Below are 18,198 nucleotides of genomic sequence, written 5' to 3'. Positions count from 1 at the left end.
CCTCCATCTCTCAAATAAGCCAAAGTTCAGTGTTACAGAGAATAAAAGTCTAAATGGGGAGCAATACAGGAAAGGTAGTAGGCCACAGATACTCACCATTTATCAGCTAAGAGCCATCAAAGAAATTAAGCATAAAACGTTAGAGTTGTGTGGAACCCACAGAGGTGTAAAAGCAGAACTAACTTTCAGCCAAGATTTTGTGCAATGTCTCTGACTTCTCCACAAATTAAGAGAAGAAATAATTTTTAAATTGATTCTGCATAGTTACATTTTGTCTAGTTCCTTTAGAGGCCTGGAGGTGAGACTTTCCACCCTGAGACTTCTCAGGGCATATACAAGCCTGAGGAGAAAGCCACAGCAAGGAAGTGACATGTTTTGCAGAGGAAAATGTACCTAGTGATGGTTCCCTGCAAAGAAGCAGCGAATACTCCATAGGCTCCAAGGAGCCATGAGGGGATGAGCTTCTCCAGCTTTTACTGGGGGTAGGCAGGAATTAGTACATTGCACAACTGAGTTGTTACCAGGAGTGAGCATACCCAACTTTAACAAAAATTCAATGAAATGTATTTTGACATCCTAATACTACCAAGTTTTTCCACCTGTCAACTTTGTCATGGCAGCTACGAGATTGCTCCTCCCCTCAGATGGCACGGATCGTTTTGTAGCTGGCAGCTACAATATGTGGCAAAGACAAATTTCAAAAATATTTGGGTTGTTTTCCTTTTGTGATTGAGTAGCCATCCCAGCACCTCCTCTTTTTCCAGAAAGGAAGAGGGAATTTGAAGAAGATAATATCTGGTAAAATTTTTATTGTTTCTGGAAATTTCCATTCAAGCCACTAGGATTCCCATCTTTGCAACAGGCTGATAAAGGTTTTAATTAGAATTGTAGCTTTTATTTGCAGTATTAGAATGATGTGAATGATGCTTCAGAAGCCCTGTCACATTTAACTGCAGAGCAGAGGGAGCAGCTAACATTTTGCATTTTTTTTTTAATGTCCCAGTGATGACAAAGGCACACATGCATCCAGTCCTTAGTGTATTGTATAAATGTTTTCCTCTGCATGGATCTCAACTTCCAGGGCACTTCGGTTCTCTGCAGGTTTTGGTTTCCAAAATGCAACAGAGCTGCACAAAAGAGTGAAAACAATGCTGTTAAACAATAGACAATAGAAAAACAAAAGACCAGTTAGTTAAATCAACCATCTCACTGGAAAAAATGTAATATATACAAAAACACTTACTTAAATGTGACTGATGATGAATCATTTTTCCATTTCTGAGAACCCATGCTTGAAGTTTGCCTACTCCCTAATGCAATGAATTGGCAGTTACACTCATTTTTGTTTATTAACTAATGATGAATAGCAGGATTTATTAATTCATTTTGCAATGTTTTGCATTAACTTGAGATTTTAAAAGGAAACAAATTTAATGTATGTACAGTCAGCATGCATCTAGGAGGAATCACAGTTATTTCCTTCTGGGACCTAGTTTGTCCTATTAGCTGAAGCAGAAACAGTACTTACCTTGCAAAGTTATTCATCTTCTTCATATTGTGTAAATATCCTAAGGATCATACAGAATGAAAAGGAAGAAAAACAAAGTTCTTTAAAACATCAGGAACAAGTAAAGTAGCAGGTTCAGCGAGGAAAACAAAATGCAAGAAACTGAATTAGGGAACTTCAAGCAGAGGCTTTCGGTATAGGAAATCCCCACAATTTCCCTGAGGTCAAATTCATATGGCTTGTTCTGACCAAAAGCCTCCAAGGAGAACGTCTGGCACATGGAAGAATATTGGATATAGTTCCATGAAACCAGTGCATCTTCCCTCGTCACTGGGAAGGACCAGGACAATGTGGCAGCTGAGGGATGGGTAGTACCCATGAGGAAATGAGCAGCGCAGGGGACGTGGGCTTGTATCGCACATCTCCTCACCAGACCCCAGGTCAGCTGGTCGCTGTGGAGTCTGAGATGGTGAGACCACGCTTGCACCTTCCAGTTCTCTGCCCTGGGTACTGGGCAGGAGACCCAGGCAGGCAGCTGCAGCACAGCCATGCAGAGACATTAGCTTGCCCCCAAGACACAGAAGAGATGTAGGGCATCTGCCATGGCTGTAATTTGACATACCCAGCCCATCATTGAATAACCACCTCCAAGAAGTACTTACGTCTACTGAGCAACAGACCCAATACAAGGATGACTAGAAATACCACACACACTCCAGCGCTGATATAAACTACCCCTTCTGAATGCTGCTGACTATGAACTGGTATGGATGCATTCTGTCAGACAAAACAGATTAGTATCAGTGGGACTAAGAGCAAAAAGCCCGTACGTGACCCAAAGGCCATTTTGCAGCCCTGCAGTAAAAATACACTTGAAAGCAAGAGCCTAATTTGAGATATGGGACTAGTTTTCAGGAGCCACCATGCAACAGTTGTGTGAACCATGCTGTTAAATATATTTCTTCTTAAGATTGTCAATATGTCTGAAGTTATGGCCAAACCCATTTGTTCAGATTCAATACTATTTGGTGAATATTTTTATTTAAACTTAGGATTAAAATATCTCCTGGTGCATTCCCTACACACATACACACCTCCCTTTTTTTTTTTTTTTTTTTTTTTTTTTTTTTTGTCAGCTTATTCAGCAGCTATTCAAAGCTTTATCCTTGTAAGTGAACATGCCTTCACCTTGTGTTGGACTTCACTTAGGCAAAACTTCTCTCCGAAGCCAGCCATTAGGTATCTAGCCTCTTAAAAAGGCTTCCCCTTAAAAGCTGGGAAGATGTTGAAAGGCAGTGTGGTCCCTGAACTTCCACACATGCAGCAATATGAATGCCCACAGTACATACTAGCTCATAGTACATAATATCAGGACTTCCCAAAGGCTGTCTTTTCCTGACAAAATTTGGGTGATGTTACTGCCTGTTATCATGAAGGCTGGAGGACTCAGCAGGGCAGACAAAGTGGTCTATTTGAAACCCACCCCATGGGCAGTGCAGGTGAATCCCTGTGCTGTCAGATAGCCCTTTTTTTTTTATGTCCTGCCGTACCTGCAGGCTTGAGGTTACTTCTGAGTAGTCTGATGTGCTCGAGTGGGGACCAGGGGCCTGAAAGGCAATGCAGATGTTGCTAAATATCTTCCCACATTAGTAGGAAGGAAATACTTTATGCAAGCAAAGTGTTTTTCCCCCTTTAATAATGATCACATAAGTATTCTTTTGTAAGCAGTAAATGTGCAGACTACAAAAAAAAAGTATTATTTTGCAATCAAAACAAAGCACTACAAGTGAACTTCATGGCTAACCGCTTAATCTCGATATGCTATAGCACAACAGAAATGCTTACAGTCTCAGGAGTTTCTGAAGCAGAAACTGATGGCCATGTTTCCACAGTAAAGGATGCTTCACTGGCACTCCCAGGAGCTGAGCAAAAGCAAGACAAACCAACACATCACTGTCACAGAAAGCTATTCTGCCTAGACAGAGAGGAATTCATACTGCTGACCTGGGACCATCAAACCTAAGTACCTCTTTCAGGAGTCTTGGCTCTGCATATCATAAAGAGGTTTGTGTCTTCAGAAGGTAGCACAAAGCTCCTGATACTGGAGCCTCTACTGCCCTTTTCATAGCTTTGAACTCCTTCCAGGAAATGCTGCTACCTCAACAGAGCCTAGAAAGTTGGAGTTACCAAGGTGGGCTTCAGTTTTCATAGCCTAGAAGGGGCAGTGGATGCTTAATGCAAAATTAGATTATCTGATCAAAACTGGTTAACACCAGCTCAGGGCCTTGAAAGAGTAAGTGGTGTGGGGCTGCAGAAAGCAAGTGATACTTTCGAAATCCCAGATCACAGCTATGCAAGAAACAGCCTGACTGAAGTGTGATATGTTTCCATAATGACATGCAGCAGATTTTGAGGTAATTTCCCAGAGTAGTTTTCAATATTTAAAACAGAGCTATGAATGGCTGTCTTCCACAACATCCATCTCAGTTTCTGCACATGGTCTGACGATATGGACCTTCCTGAAAACAAAAGCTCCTGTTCAATTTATGACAACCCCAGGTGGTTCCTTTGATGTTTTAAATGGTTGACCTTATCCCAAAAGCTTTATTTTGAAGAGTGCAGGATCATCTGCTTCACTGTCCGCTTTTTTGAGGGAGATGCTGGAATATTCCTACATTAGAGGAATACGGCCACCTGCCTTTTCAAGTCTTCCTCTGCACAAATGTGCACATATTAACTTGTATTCTCAAAGCACAAAAAATTGTTCCACAACTTGTTTCACAACAGCTAAGATGTCAAATGGTTAAGAAAACCCGTGAGCACTGAGACTGGAAGACAGATTATTTGCAACTAGAATAAAAATGGTCTGAGAAAGTTTTCACTTCTTCTTCCAAAAAGGAAATGCAGCTGTTGTAATATATTAGTGTTGCTTAACTAAAAATAAAAACATCTGAGATTAAGGAATAAATACAGAGTATCCCTGATTTATTTTTTTTTCAAAATCCTAAGAATAAGCTATCATTAGACTACGAACTCTCCCGCATGCAGTGAAAATTAAAGTTGGCTTTTACAGACTGAAAAGGATACAGCTCACTGGGTATATGACAGAAGTGGAACAAAGAATCAGGGTAAGGAATAGTCGTTCCAACACAATGAAGGGCCTCACCTAAGACTATTAAATATACATGTATTACAGAGGATACAGCCACCCTCTGAGACAGGTTAGAGCTGGGTAAAACAATACTTTGGTTCTGTATCGTAAAATTCCTGCCCTGTTTCTGCAGTCCGCCTTGATAATCTACTGTTGATAGGTAATGGAGATGGGATCCTGAATTAGCCCAATAACACAGTTCTATGTTATATTACACTGAGCAGCAAATAATTTTTTTAAACAGTGAGCAGACATGCAACTCCTAAAACCTTGGATTTCATTGTTGATGGGATGCGTTATCAGATGATAATGTGAAAACAGCATTCATTTTTTACTTTTATATATATATAATATATAACATACATTAATATATTCTATATAATGTAATTCATTTGTAAGTATATGTGATGATTTTATAATATATTTTTATTATTTATTTATTTACTTACTTATTTTTTCTCATACCACAAAGAAAACACATGCTGAAAAAACAGCCACAAGGAAAGCACACTTGCAGCAGCAATGTAAGGTCTACTTCACCCTAAAAACTGGAAACAAAGTTCCTCTCACATGTACAGGTTCCTTCTGCTGGGCCTTCTATAAAATGCCTGGTAGAATTTACAAGCCAAATTCTGATCTCAAGTTCTATGGTAACATTCAGTAAATTTTAGCCAGGGCATTTCTATCATCTTGTTTCTTTCTTAAGATCTCCATTTGCAATAGAGCTTATATATGCTATTGAGATTAATATTTGGAAAAAAAAGTTACCTGAGGTCTGTGTAGAGGTGTAAGTGTGAGGGCTTGCAGTAGAGATCCTAGCTGATGTGGCAAAATAAGATAGAATAAAATAAAATAAAATAGCAAAAAGTCAATAAACATTATAATTAATTTAGTGTGCATTCATGCAGTGAAACAAGTACATCTGTGAGCCACTTATTCCATATATTAGCGTGCTTTTTATAAGTAGAGAAAAAATAAAATCAAAGGAGCACTTGACTTTAGAAAACCTTGTTATGTACATGTGTGTCCCTGGGCTTTACTCCAGAATCCAGCAGAAAAGGATGGAGCACTGTCTTCTGCGAACACCGCCCTTTCTCTTGAATTCTACACATAGTGCTTCTAAGAAAACTCAGTAGCACTGTACATCATGAAACAAAGCAGCATGTTTGTTTTATTTTGTTTTATTTTTTAATTGCAGTGACTGTACTGGGATTACAACATGAAAGACAACTTAATTTAAACAGCACTCATGGCAGATCTGCCAGTCATCCTATGGATGACCACAGAAACCACCACAAGCCTCAAAATCCAGACTTTACCAAAATAGCACTCGCACAGGAGAGCTCATCCGCACTCACCTTTCCTGATCACAACCTGAAGATTTGTTAGCTTATCGTTGAACAACCCCGGGATCTCCACGCGGCAGCAGTAGGCCCCGCTGTCTGCTTCCTCGGCATTTATGATCGTGAGGGACACGTCGCCCCTGTGCAGGTTCCCCCTCAGCACGTACCTGCTGTGGTACTGATCTGTCACTTTCCAGCCATCTGTCCAGATAATAGGCTGGTCGCATTTGGAAGCCGGGCAGGGGCCACGACCCCAGCACATCGATGTGATGCTGCTTTTCACCCTAACTGTGTAAAAGCAGGGCACGGTGATGTTCTGTCCAACCTCTCCTGTCACGAGTGATCCTGACACTGCGGGGCCTGCGGGCAAAAGCACACATGTAGTCATCGAGCAAAGCACGTGCAAGAGGAATTTTCTAATACATCTCGTGTGATAAATGAATCCATCCTGACAACAACACCAGGATCAGCTTTTTAACAAAAAGATGTGAAACCCAGCAGGACTGCTGCATGGTGAGGAATAACATTCTGGCCAGTGTTTTTGTCCAGAATGTGTCTGTAGCCAGAAGAACAAGAAAAGTGTTTTCTGCAGTCTCTGTTGGCAGGCAGAAAGGTGAAGCCAGTAGAGAGTTTGGATCTGCACAGCTCTGTGGCTTCTCTTTAGCCGTGCCCAGTTTGATAGTTCTTTATTTGTCCCTTAGTTCAGATTTAATCCAAGCCAGGCATAGGGGAACAGAAAGACATTGACTTTCATTAAAACCACTGCAGGAAACGTTTTCTCCCTTTCAATGAAAGGTCACTGGCAGGTTTCATCAGAATTACAGCTGTTTTCTTTCTTTCCATGATAACAGATTTGGTCAGATTTTTCATAGCTTTCCTGATAAATTTTTTACCTTCTTTTTCCACTAGTTTATTTTTTCCCTGCAATCTTAACAAGTTTCTAAGTTGTTCAGTTCCCATTAGAGGTCATTTTGGGGTTTCCAGAAAGCTATTTCACACTATTCAAGTCAAAAGACAGAGATACAGCAAGCCATAGCCCATTCATCACAGAGAGATTATTTCTTTTGCTGTAGTTAAACCACTTTGGTCAGTATTCCATTTCAGACAGTTTTAATAAAAGCTCTGTTAAGTGTCAGCCAAAATCACATGTGCTCTGGTGATCCAGACTGTCATAGCCATCCTGTAACTTTCTTTTAACAGGTCACACAGGAGGGCTCCTGAGGTGTACATTCAGCCTCCTTGTAGTAGAAGGAAAATTTACTACTACGTTTTCCTTATCAAGTCCATTAGCATTGAATCAACTGTGTAGAGAGGTTGATCTACCCACATTAGTATTTCAGGGATAGAATTCTCCTCAGCAAATATAGAAGTAGTTAATATTTTAGCAACTAATTATCTCTATTAAAAGTCTAACCCTGCATATCACTGAGAAGGAAGGGCTCTCCCCTAGGCAGGTCAGCCAACATGTGCCAGTGGATCCCGAGCACCCTATGGCTTGACTACAGTTGTTCCTTGTGAACAAGCTGTCTTGCCCAGCTCATCTCATTCATTTTTCTCTAAACTAAGCTATTATGCTTATCGTGCAAAAACTTTGCCACAACAACATACTATAAACTATCTGTATAATCTCTATGATCTATAATCTGTATACTAATGTATTTTATTTAATATAAAAAAGTAATCTCTAAAATAATCTAATCATAAAGGGCTTTAGAAAGAACTAGAAGAAACAATGTCCAAAGCCTGTTGAAGTGGAACATCCATTTTACATCTTTCCTAAAATGATTTTAAGACCTCTGCTAGTCTCAGAACATCATTCTCTAAAAAAAGAAAAGCAAAAGATCATTCACAATAAGTCTAGCAGACAGCCCATGAGGCAGTGTCTTTAAAGCCACCATAGCCCCAACACAATTGTTTTAAAAAGGAGATAAGAACTTCAGAAGACTATTGAGCCACTGTGATGAAGTTATATTTTAGTGCAAAACAATGGTTTCTGTGCCATGTAACCCTCAGAAGCATCGCTGCATGTTACCTCCATCCACTCCCAGCTATTTTTTATGCCCACTTAGTTACCTGTAAGCAAGGTCAGAAGAATCCAGCTCAGGAAGAAATGAAGAGACATTGTGGCTGACGATGAGGGATACTCGTGTTCACCCTTTGTGCACCTACATTCAAGAAAGCCTGTCTTTTTCATAAACTTCTGGTTTTACTTCTCAGTATTAGCACGTCAGCTTCAGACAGGATGATGCCCTTTAGTCTGATCAGGATTGCCTTTCCTGTGGTTAGTCTGTTAGTCTCTAACGTTGCTGTTGGTGATACACACAGCTGAATGCTTGCTGACTGTGGTTTGACTAATAGGCTAAAATACTTAGCAGTACTTCAAAAATCTACTTCTGTTTTTTGTTTTGTTTTGTTTTTTTCTTCCCAAATCTGCTCAATTATAGTAGGTGAAACTGTTGTCAGCTCCACCAAGCTGAGAGCTATCAATAATAAAATGCCCCGTATTGCTTCCCATACCTTTTTCTTGCCATGGCATATGGAATTAGGGGGAAAATTAGTCCAGGCAATGGACCGTCATAAACAGAAAGTGTTTGACAAAATAACAGACTCCTTGTAACTATTGATCTACCATTTAATAATAAACTTCTGGCTCTAATACTTAAAGGAACTCAGAGCTTCTTTGAGTAAATGTGATTTTTCTTTGCAGGCTGTAATTTGGTAACATTGGAAACTTCCCTGCTGCTTGAGAGTTGTAGCCTAAGCAGAGTTGCCGTCGGTCATCATCTGACTCTTAAATGTCCTGTGTATATCTAGGCTTTTACAGGATAAAGTAACACAACAGAGAAGTCACTTAAAAAGTGGGGTGGAAACCGTGTCATCCCAGGCTCGATGCTCACTTTGATAAAGCATTATTGAAATGCATCTTTTGAAATATGGTGTTGCCTGCCCACTTTCCCTGTCCCTGGATTCCCTAACTCGTCTTGAGGACATATATTATTTTAACATTGGACTAGCACTGCAGCTGTGACCAAGTGTGTTTGATCTCCAGCCAACAAACGTTATTTGCTGAAGCAGATAATCTGCCTCACACCCTTTTATACAGACAAAAGTAAGTTGTAAGGAATTACTTTTTATAAATTGCAATCAGCAGAAGTGCTTCTGAAAACAAACCCTCACAATAAGGCTAGGCCTTATCAGAACCAACACAGCCATCTGGGACTGACTACCTTACATGAGAGCAGTCACTTAAGTTAAAAGTTTATTTCAGTAAAAAGGAGGAAAAACAAAGAACAAAAGTAGTCAAGGGCAGAGAAACACCAGCAGCAAACCTGAGAGAGAAAGCTTAGAAAAAAGAGGGAGAAAGGGTGATTTTTGTTACTGAGGGGGTAGAAGCAGATTTAGGTCTCTGTGTAAAAAAATGCTTCCTCTTTGCTCTTCCTTTTTTTTTTTTTTCTTGGGAAATAGAATGCTGCAGTCAGCTGTAACAGGAATTGTTGTGATCATTACCAGCAGTATCCTGAAACTGCTCTGCAAGGGTGGAAAAGGCAGGGCGACCTGACCCTGGTAGAAGGCTGGGGACTGAGCTCACGCCAGCCCTGTCAGGACAGGGTCCAGCACCAGCTGAACTCCTCCTGGTGGCTCAGCATGCAACCAACATCAACCAAGAGCAGAGCGCAAGTCCCCTCTGCCAGCTACCTCTAATAGTGAGGGGATCATGGCATTTAAAACACTTTGGGTTGTTTTCACTTTCCAAGAAGCGTTCACAAACATGATCCCCAGTTACCTCAATGTTTTCACAGAAAAAAAAAAAAAAAAAAAAAAACTCATTACAATTGTTAATTACTGCTAGGACCCAGCTTGTAGCATAGACCCAGGTACCGTATGACTTGGTTTAAAAAAAAAAAAAAAAGATATTGAGCATCTGACAGCTTTTTGAATGGCAGAGTTGAAACACCTGTGTTAAGCTAGTTCCACAGCACAAGACCAGTTATCCAGGATGCACTGAACCTATTACTTCCTTCCACTTCAAAAAAGAATTGCAAAGTAGGCACCCAAGTAATTCCTCTGATTTGTGATTGTTTTAGCTACCTACAAACAACATAATTTAGATCTAGTCCAGGGAGAAGGAAGGAAAGAGTAGTGTTTGTATAGAGGACAGATGAGTTAACTTTGTAAAGTTATACATTTCTGAAAAAACATACTTCCATTTCTCATTACTCATATTACATGTACTTAAATTAGCAGGTGAGATCCTCCAGTGAGTCACATATTTGCATCAGTTCATTCCATCTTCATCTGCGCTGAGTTCAGTTCCTACCACCTAACAGCTAAGTTTTGCCTGCCCATTTGAATAAATACACATTTCTAAAAATAACCGAATTATCCAATAAAAGAGACAGAGATTGCAAGATTACTGTGTAAAACTGAGTTTGAATGAATTTCCTCACCCATGAAATCTACCCATTTTCTTTTTTAGCTATATACAGTGGAAAACATAGATACTACGTTGTTGCATGGCAAAAAGACAAAAGTAGGATTTCCCCAACAGAAGGGGCTGGGTAAAGAAGCCACTTCCTCATTACAAAATGCTCCTTTCCCTTAAATAAACTACAGTTTTAATTAAACATGGATGATACAGCTTCCTCTTGACAGAATATTTCAAGAGTCTTTCAAACTTAAAGTTCTCAATTACTGTAAAGGCTAATTACCCAATCAGACTCTCATTCAAGAACAGTGCTCAGCTGGGCATACAGTCCACCTGAAAGGCAGATGCAAAGCATCCATGCTGCAAAATTACTTACTTCATATGTGTTTATCAGCTATACAGGAAACAAAAAGTTAGTCTAAGCATCAACAGAAAGTAGGCATTTCTGTACTTTCAAGACTGATTATAATTTCCAACAAAATTAAAAAAAAAAAAAAAAAACAAAAACAAAAAACATTTAATTGTTTAGGTTCCTGACAGCATCTCTATAAGAGAAATTACACTGCATTACAAATGTAATAAAGGAATTCTTAAGTTGTCTTTAATACAGTTATATACTAGAAAGCTAGAAAAGAATGTATTTCTCAGATTTGCCACTGATTTAATTTTTAATATTGAATTATGCATCCCTGAAAAGACCCACTGAGAGCATAAACCACCACCATGTATTTGGAATGGTGGAATTGTCACTTCCATTTTCTGTCAGTCAGATCCCTTGCTTCCACAGCTTAAAGAGATTAAAAAAATGAAGCACAAACAAAGAAGCTGCAAACAACAAATGGATATAAGTCAGAAAAAAATAACTTTAATGTGGCTTTCACCTCACATGAATCATTTAACAAAAAGCACACATTTTTAACAATACACACACAGTTCAGAAAATATTAAACATTTTCATCTGCTTAGTCACTCACAACCTGCCCCCAACAGGTGCACTATAAATGCTTTGACTGCTTGTATAACAGGAAAACAAGACATAACATAGACCCTCAGAATCCATTCTGCTTCTCCATGTAGTAAGCTAATGTAAGATGTTTTTTCATGTCATTTCATCAATAATGCTACACATAGCTGCATCTTTGTCTAAAACCTGGTCTCTCTTGCAACCAGCACGCTCTCTCTGTTTTTCACTCTGTCCAATGCAGTTGTTGCCATCATCAGTATCCATTGGTTCTGTTTTTACTCGCAGTCCTCCCTCTGAGTGAGGCAGATCATCAGGCAAAGAAGCCAGGCAGTTCTGAATCATCTCTACAACTCGCTCTAAATGCTTCTGAAATCGTTCTGCAGTTTCCAAACGCTGACGTTTCTGCACTTCCATCATGACTCGCAAGGTCTCCCTAGCTTGGTGAGGACGGTACTCATTTATAAGATGATGGACATGAACAAAAAGCAGTTTCAAGTCCTCCAGTTTCTCTTCTCGCTTTATACTCCCTGGACTCCTTATCAAGATATCCAAGAGATCCAGAAAGTTGACCAGGATAGACATATTAAGCTTTCTTAATTCCTTCTTGTGATCAAACTGCATAGGATGCAAGCGTTCAATACCCTGACTTTCCAAGGGTCGGATAATTAGATCATCACACTGGAACTGATTACCAAACATCATGTAACTGTCTTTCACAGGCGGAGGTGGCTTTGGTGCCAGGCCTTTACGGATATTTTCATCAGTATATTCTTTTATATATTGCATTGGAGGCGGAGGAAGAGCACTCACTTGCTGGGGCTCACCCATTTTTGCCAGATGAAAGTACCTAGGGAACGCCAAAGAAATACACGTTATACAGCCTGTGTAACAAACCTGTAACATAAACAGAGGTTCTGTGTGGGCTACGTTGAGGCAATGCACCAAGCAGAAGCTGTCTCAGTGTGGATAACACAGGAAACTCCCCAGTAAACCCACGTTAGCTCTTCACTGAGATATACTCCCACCACAACTACCCTCACGAGAGGCACATTCAGCAGTCGCTTCTCAGCCCGCGCAGAGCCAGCCTGCACACAGCGCAGCCACAGGAAGAGGGGGGAAAGCCCTTCCCTACCCAAGGCTCCACCAAGGCAGGCGGGGAGCAGCTGTAAACCACCGCCGGGAGACAGGCCCGGCCCGCAGGGCAGGGGGCGGCCTCCACGCCGCAGCCCCGCGGCTCCGGCCGGGCCCTGACAGGACCCGATGCGGCGGCAGGACGGAGATGCCCGGCCACCTACCCTCACCTGAGCGCCGCGCTCCCCTCAGCCTTCCGCCAGCACCCCGCTTCCGCCGGCACCCCCTTTTGTTCCTCCTCCCAATTGGCTTGCCGAGCGAGGGCTGGGAGAGCGGCGCGCTCTGATTGGTTCTTCCGAACGCCGGTCCGGAGTTTGCTCCACTCAGAGACAGCGCTCTCTCGGGAGGCGGTGCCGATCGGTGCCTGGGGCGGGGCGTCGCCATGGAGGGGGCGCCATGTTGGGGCTCATAAGGCTTTTGTAGGCCTGAGGCCCCCTCGGACCTTACTCTCGCACCCACTGGTGCTTGGGGTCTGCCACCCCAAAGCAGCCGGGACTGCTTGCAAGGAAAATACTTAGAGTGGGATCCCCAACAAGATTCTTACACTTTAACCACTAAACGATGTGGTTATACATAGTGTTTTCGCACATCAGTAACTGTGTTAAGGTGTTATCCCTGGTCACAAAATAAAAGCGTTTGCCTGGAAAGTGTGTGCCGTGTTCTTCAGCTGAACATCCAGGCCTGAGTACATAAAGGCTGTCACATATGGGCTCCAGTGGTTTTCTTTCATTTTTGTTCCACGAAGAGCTGAAGAAAAAAAAAAAAAAAAAAAAAATGGATGTATGGTTTCCACTTTGTGGATCTTGGGCAGCGGGGCTTGCTGGCATTGCCTCTGCAGGAATTTCTCCCTGAAACGGCCAACTGAAAACGGGGTTTTTGACACTTGGGCATTTATGTTCTGTTCCTTGGCTTCCTCAGCAGGTGGCAGTAATAGCTTGGTTTTGCTGGAACCCGTTGTGTATACATGCAGTATCACTTACAGAGTTTCTTTTCAAGATCACTTTGGGAAAAAAATAAAAAAATATATTTTATTACTACTTTGGATCCTGCCAATTATTTATAAAACAATGCAAAGAAGCTTCAGAATTGTTAATTTGACTAGAAAACCTGAAAACATTTGCTGCTTACATTTTACTGAATATCTGAATGTTGAAATACTCCGAACCAAAAAGCACTCTGCAGCTGAGGCAGGCCTGATGATGAGTGCAACCCCTTGGCATCAAAAGAGTCTGGCAAAGTATATTCTGACAGAAATGAACCCCTTTGTGACATTCATGATTCAGCGGGAAGGACAGTGCCTCACGTAGGAAGGAAGGGTGGCCTTCAGCGAACTTACTGAAGAAATCTCTCCCATTATGAAGGTTGATGCCCTTATTCATTGGAAGTGCTGTATTAGTATTTACACATATTCAAGGATAATCGCTGATGACTTCAGTTACCTAGTCAAGTATCTGTTCATTACTCAATCTGAGTTTAAAGGTTTGTTCCTTGACTTTTTTCTGTATTCACACTGATGTCATCAGTGTGGTTATAGTTTAGTGTTTATCTACACGGATATACGTATGGATATGGCCTATGTCATGTTTACAGATATAAACCCAAGGATTTCTTGTGTAACTGGGCCTCAATTTAGGTGTGTTGTCCAAAGAAGGATATTCTTGCCATTTGGAAATGACTTAGAGTTTTGATTTAAGAAAAACTGAAGCTAAGTTGGTTTGGGCACAATCTGTATTTGTCAATAATCTTTAGACTTCCAGATCTGATGTTGTCTAATACCTGAAGCAATGTCTTTACACTTTCTACCCTGGATGTCAATACTTCAGCTTAAAATGTGAAACAAAGCTCTTTACATTAAAGATTTTGTGGTGCCTCAAGACGTGAATTAATCTAGTGTTCTTTTCAGGAACAGATCCATAATGACTGAAATGTGATGAGCACTGAGTAGTGTAAGCTCTGAATGGATTGTTCAGACTCAGGGGTTTGAGTACAGAAAGCTCTTATTCTTTGTGCATAAATATCCTAAAGGCCAGCCATGTTGGGCAACACAATGCAGAAGGAACAAAACAGTATGACATGGTTTGGCCATGTTGCTTTCTGTTTTCAGCATTTCAGCACTGTATCTTGGGAAACCAACCTTCTGAAATGTATGTGTTGTGTTAGTACATAACTTGTTAGGAAAAGCCACCTTTAAGAAAACTGGTCATTTGGTTCCCAAATAAATATTTACTAAAAAAAAAATAATAATAATAATAAAGAATGAAGAAGTTTAAAAAGTTGCCACCATTCACCACTTTCCTATCATAGCTATGGAACTTATGGCCTCCACAGACTGAAGGGATTATTTGGATGTAATGCTTTGAGCTGGAACTCTGGTAGTCTCTCATGCCACAAACTTGCTCTTTGGCATACACCAGTCATTCAAACTTTCCATATTAAGCCACAAGGTCCTTTGGGCTTAGCAGGAAGATTTAAGAGACCTTTAATCTTCATTCATAAAATCAAAATACTTTACCGCATTACTTCTTTCATCAGTTTGTGATCTTGTCAGTTGAGAAGCTAAACAGTTCAGAGCAGAAAATCACGTACTATCAGCAAGGGGGGATCCAAGATGACTTATCTTTTTGATTTTGTTTTTGTTTCTGTTTTTATGTTTTGTTGTTTGTTGTTCTCATATGGTGGTGGTTTCTAAATACTACTTCAATGCATACAAATAAAAATTTTGAAGAAGGGAAAGTGTTCCAGGATGAAGATACAGATCTAACCAAGACACATAAATATGGAACTGAGAACATGGTTTCAGATACAGGCAAGGGTGTGGTTCCATGCTGCAACTAAACAGTTTGCTGATTTGGAAAGAGGAGTTCTCATTTCTTCACCTTTCATCTTGGTCCTGCTTTCCTTTCTTCCTTCACTGCTCCTCCAGTCTCCATTTCTGGCTGTACAACATTTTCTTCTCATTGTTGGAATGAGACAGGAATGAGACAATGAGACAATGTTTTCATCAGTGGAAGACATTGGATTGCAAAGTAAACTGATGCAACTCCAAACCCCACAGAAAAAATGACTGTAATTTTTCTGGATTATGTTTTCTGCTCTTCTCTTGAGTTAAGTAGGCTCACTGTGCTATCCAGTATCAGTGCAAGCTTTTAAGTGAGGAGAAAACATGGGCAGAAGGAAGGGAGGAGGTCAATGAGATGGTGAGGGGAAGGGTTCTCCTCTCTGTGGCAGCAGCTGTTAGCTTGTCAGATCATCTTGGTACTACAGACAAGGAATAAAAAAGTACCACCTCCAGAGAGGCACGAGAAAACCCAGTAGTAGGAGGTACTAACCTGCCTCTGGTTTTGTTGGACTTTCCGTAGTTTGATTTCACATTCTTCTAACAAGAGCTGAACTTGATTCTCGGCTGCCTTGCACTCTGTGAACTGTACAGCAAGGCTGTAAAATTCAGTGACTTCAAATAGTGGAAGATAGTGGGGAGCCAAGCACTTGTTTTTCACATGATCTTGATCATCTTGAGTCATTTTCCCAGTCTGCATGTATCAGCCAACAAATGAAAGAAGAAAAAAGGTTTTGATTCTCATTCTTGGTAGCATGGCTAATTCTCAGAAGGCCCATGAATGACCCTTTCCAGCATATGGGGAGCTGCTAAAATTTCCTCTGTAGTGCTTCCAAATGAGAAATTAAGAACAATGGTGGTCGTCATGCACCCACCATAGCACTCTACAATTTGCTTTCTACTGCATTTCAGCTGTTTTTAAAATGAGGATGCTGTTCAGTACAAGTCCACCACTGATAATACACCTCAATTACTACAGCATCTCCATATTGTAAATTGTAGGAATGAACGTGGACGCTGCTTCAAGAGGTGGTGAATCAGTTCAGGGATGTTATCTGCCTCAAAGACAGAAGATCTTGATTTATTGCTATAGTTAAGTTTATTTTGGTTTTCTTCGTAACTAATTTTAGGTCTAATTGGCATGTTTCATTATCTGCCATTCCCATTCTTTTAATTCAGCAGCAGTGTGTAAAGTGTGTGCCACTGAAGCATGCTAAGTTATCTTAGCAGAATTTCAGGTCCAAGCAGTGGATGAGCACAGTGAATACAAACCCCATTTTCATGCATGGTCTTATAACAACTCTGTTCCCTTCTGTGATGGAACTTATTTCTTCAATTTTTGATTACTACTGCAGTTTAAGTAGCAAATAAAAGGGTTTTGTGTGTGTATTTGTTTTCTAAGTAGTCTGAAAAATAACCCCAAATGAAACTGAGTTCCAATTGCTTGTTTTGTTTAGGTTGTGTTGCGTCTTATAGCTTAGTTAAGCAACGAGCTCAGGAATTTCCTTTTTTGGTGATTGTTACAGGCTTTGTTGCAGGATATACCAGGGAGGAGGGGAAGAGAAAGGGAAACAGTTGGGGGTGAAGGGAACTTAAGCTTTATATCTCCATCTGCTGTGGTTAATTCCCATCTCCACATGTCCTGCTGTGGCTTTGGGAATAAATGAATTTGCAATGCAGTGCTGTGCTGCCTTTTCTTTCTGACTCCTCAGAATAAAACATCAGCTGCAGCCTATGCATGCACTTATAAATGTAGGAGAGAAGTTTAGTGTTCCTCTCATGTAGAAACTGGGACACACCATTCTTCAATTCACATGAGTCAAACTCAGGTATCTGAATAGATTCAAACCTCAGCAGAGAGTCTGAACAGTTATTTAACCATGAAACAAATATCTCACTGCTTGTTCATAAATTGACATGATTCAAAATCTAGGCATATTGTGTTGGAATTAGCCAGCATTTTTTCCTGTGCTCATACTCATTATGTTGTTTCTTGAAACAATCCTCTTACCTGATAATTAAGCCAGACATTAATGCTGGGTCTTTACATGGTTACAAGTCAGTGGTGACTGCCTATTCTACCTTGCAAATGAAAATATCTCCAAAACTGTGTATGGCATAAAGAAGTACATCCCATACAGCCATCAGCAGCCTGGGTAGCTGCAAACAGGTCATGCTGTCAGAATAAACCGCAGGGCTTGAAGTACTGCAGATTTGGCAGCAGTGTAAGTCTTGCCTTTGTCTTCAGAAGAAAATAGTAAGGGACAGCAACCCCAATAGGCAGGCACTAACAAAAGGGCCTGAAGCAAATTCCCAGTTTGGATAACATGCTGTGCGACTGGGTTTTTCTTTCTGCATTTTTGCCTAAGAGAGACAGTTGAGCAAAGAATCTTTTGTACTTATATCACAGAAGAACCTGTCCTAGCCCTGTGCAAGATCACTGGTATAAAACATGTTCTCTGTGTTCCTGCCAACATCAGTAAGTCCGGGAGTGATTTGCTCCAGGCATTCAATTCATGGATAGCTCACTACATCCTCCTAGCAGATGCTCAGAACAAGGCATCTACTTTCCAAGGGCTCCTGAACGGTGAACAAAAGAATCTTGCTCTAGCTCTACCAGAACAACTCTCTTGGTCACTGAGAGCAGTGTGAGCATATTCAAAGATACAGTTGTAAGACCCAGGAGAAAGCTAGATGCATCTGGCTCGTAAAGACCAGGCTAATTCTTTCCTTTTTTCTTCAGCTTTCTGTCTGGTTCTTTGGGTCTACTGGAGACATCTTTGTTGGGGGAATAATGAACTGCCAAAGAAGCAAGACAGCTGAGCAACCTAAATAGAGTT

General features: G+C 40.8%; 2 protein-coding genes across 6 annotated transcripts; both read right to left on the bottom strand.

The window, feature by feature from the left end:
* Positions 1 to 792: 792 nt before the first annotated feature.
* Positions 793 to 8,369, bottom strand: LOC118173855 (hepatitis A virus cellular receptor 1 homolog). Of its 4 annotated transcripts, XM_035338781.1 has the most exons (8): positions 8,075 to 8,369; positions 6,017 to 6,361; positions 5,427 to 5,477; positions 3,353 to 3,429; positions 3,058 to 3,114; positions 2,170 to 2,284; positions 1,529 to 1,568; positions 793 to 1,127 (listed from the first exon to the last, which is right to left on the bottom strand). In XM_035338781.1, exons 1-8 carry the CDS (start codon positions 8,193 to 8,195, stop codon positions 1,034 to 1,036), a joined length of 900 nt encoding a protein of 299 aa, XP_035194672.1. In that variant the 5' UTR covers positions 8,196 to 8,369; the 3' UTR covers positions 793 to 1,033. The 4 variants fall into 4 exon arrangements, with proteins under 4 accessions (XP_035194672.1, XP_035194674.1, XP_035194673.1 ...); XM_035338783.1 differs by lacking the exon at positions 3,058 to 3,114; XM_035338782.1 differs by lacking the exon at positions 5,427 to 5,477.
* A 2,901-nt stretch (positions 8,370 to 11,270) lies between these two features.
* Positions 11,271 to 12,831, bottom strand: MED7 (mediator complex subunit 7). 2 transcript variants are annotated; one of them, XM_035338786.1, is made up of 2 exons: positions 12,693 to 12,831; positions 11,271 to 12,238 (listed from the first exon to the last, which is right to left on the bottom strand). In XM_035338786.1, exon 2 carries the CDS (start codon positions 12,217 to 12,219, stop codon positions 11,527 to 11,529), a length of 693 nt encoding a protein of 230 aa, XP_035194677.1. In that variant the 5' UTR covers positions 12,220 to 12,238; positions 12,693 to 12,831; the 3' UTR covers positions 11,271 to 11,526. The 2 variants fall into 2 exon arrangements, with proteins under 2 accessions (XP_035194677.1, XP_035194678.1); XM_035338787.1 differs by lacking the exon at positions 12,693 to 12,831 and adding an exon at positions 12,483 to 12,686.
* Between the last annotated feature and the right edge of the window lie 5,367 nt (positions 12,832 to 18,198).

Source organism: Oxyura jamaicensis, chromosome 13 (assembly GCF_011077185.1).
Source record: "Oxyura jamaicensis isolate SHBP4307 breed ruddy duck chromosome 13, BPBGC_Ojam_1.0, whole genome shotgun sequence".
Lineage (NCBI taxonomy): Eukaryota > Metazoa > Chordata > Aves > Anseriformes > Anatidae > Oxyura > Oxyura jamaicensis.
This window is presented reverse-complemented; position numbering and strand designations above follow the sequence as displayed.

What these genes read in the sequence shown, in the direction of transcription:
- LOC118173855 (XM_035338781.1), bottom strand. Translation starts at nt 8,195, where the DNA reads ATGAAAAAGACAGGCTTTCTTGAATGTAGGTGCACAAAGGGTGAACAC. An exon ending in CACCTCTACACAGACCTCAG is followed by an intron (nt 3,430 to 5,426) that starts GTAACTTTTTTT and finishes GCTTTTGCTCAG; the next exon opens with CTCCTGGGAGTGCCAGTGAA. An exon ending in AAGATGAATAACTTTGCAAG is followed by an intron (nt 1,128 to 1,528) that starts GTAAGTACTGTT and finishes TCTTTTGTGCAG; the next exon opens with CTCTGTTGCATTTTGGAAAC.
- MED7 (XM_035338786.1), bottom strand. Translation starts at nt 12,219, where the DNA reads ATGGGTGAGCCCCAGCAAGTGAGTGCTCTTCCTCCGCCTCCAATGCAA.